The sequence below is a fragment of the Gavialis gangeticus genome, unplaced genomic scaffold (genome assembly GCF_001723915.1).
Source record: "Gavialis gangeticus isolate Ggan-Ray unplaced genomic scaffold, GavGan_comp1, whole genome shotgun sequence".
NCBI classification, from domain to species: domain Eukaryota; kingdom Metazoa; phylum Chordata; order Crocodylia; family Gavialidae; genus Gavialis; species Gavialis gangeticus.
The window spans coordinates 182,137,554-182,137,757 of NW_017729024.1; the positions used below are offsets into that span (position 1 = coordinate 182,137,554).

At 76.5% G+C, this 204-nt stretch overlaps 1 protein-coding gene across 1 annotated transcript in view; it reads right to left on the reverse strand.

Annotated features, from left to right (window-relative positions):
• The window catches only part of ONECUT2 (one cut homeobox 2), a 63,536-nt gene that overhangs the window by 55,170 nt on the left and 8,162 nt on the right, over positions 1-204 (reverse strand). Inside the window, exon 2 of the mRNA XM_019518303.1 lies at positions 44-202. Within this exon, the coding sequence (XP_019373848.1) occupies positions 44-202 (159 nt within the window). The remainder of the gene's footprint in view (positions 1-43; positions 203-204) is intronic.

Sequence of the window (204 nt, forward strand, 5' to 3'; positions counted from 1 at the left end):
GGGGCCCGGGTGGTGCATGCCGTTCAAGTGGGGCAGCATGTTGGGGGGCGTGCCCAGCCCGCGGGGCAGGTGCTGGTCGCCGCGGGCCAGCATGGCCGGGTGGGCGTCGAAGCCGGCGGGGCTGAGCATCTTGTCGTGGGCGGGCGGGCCGTAGCCGTGCAGGCCCTGCTGCGGGGCGTGCAGCGAGCCGAGCGGCGACAGGCT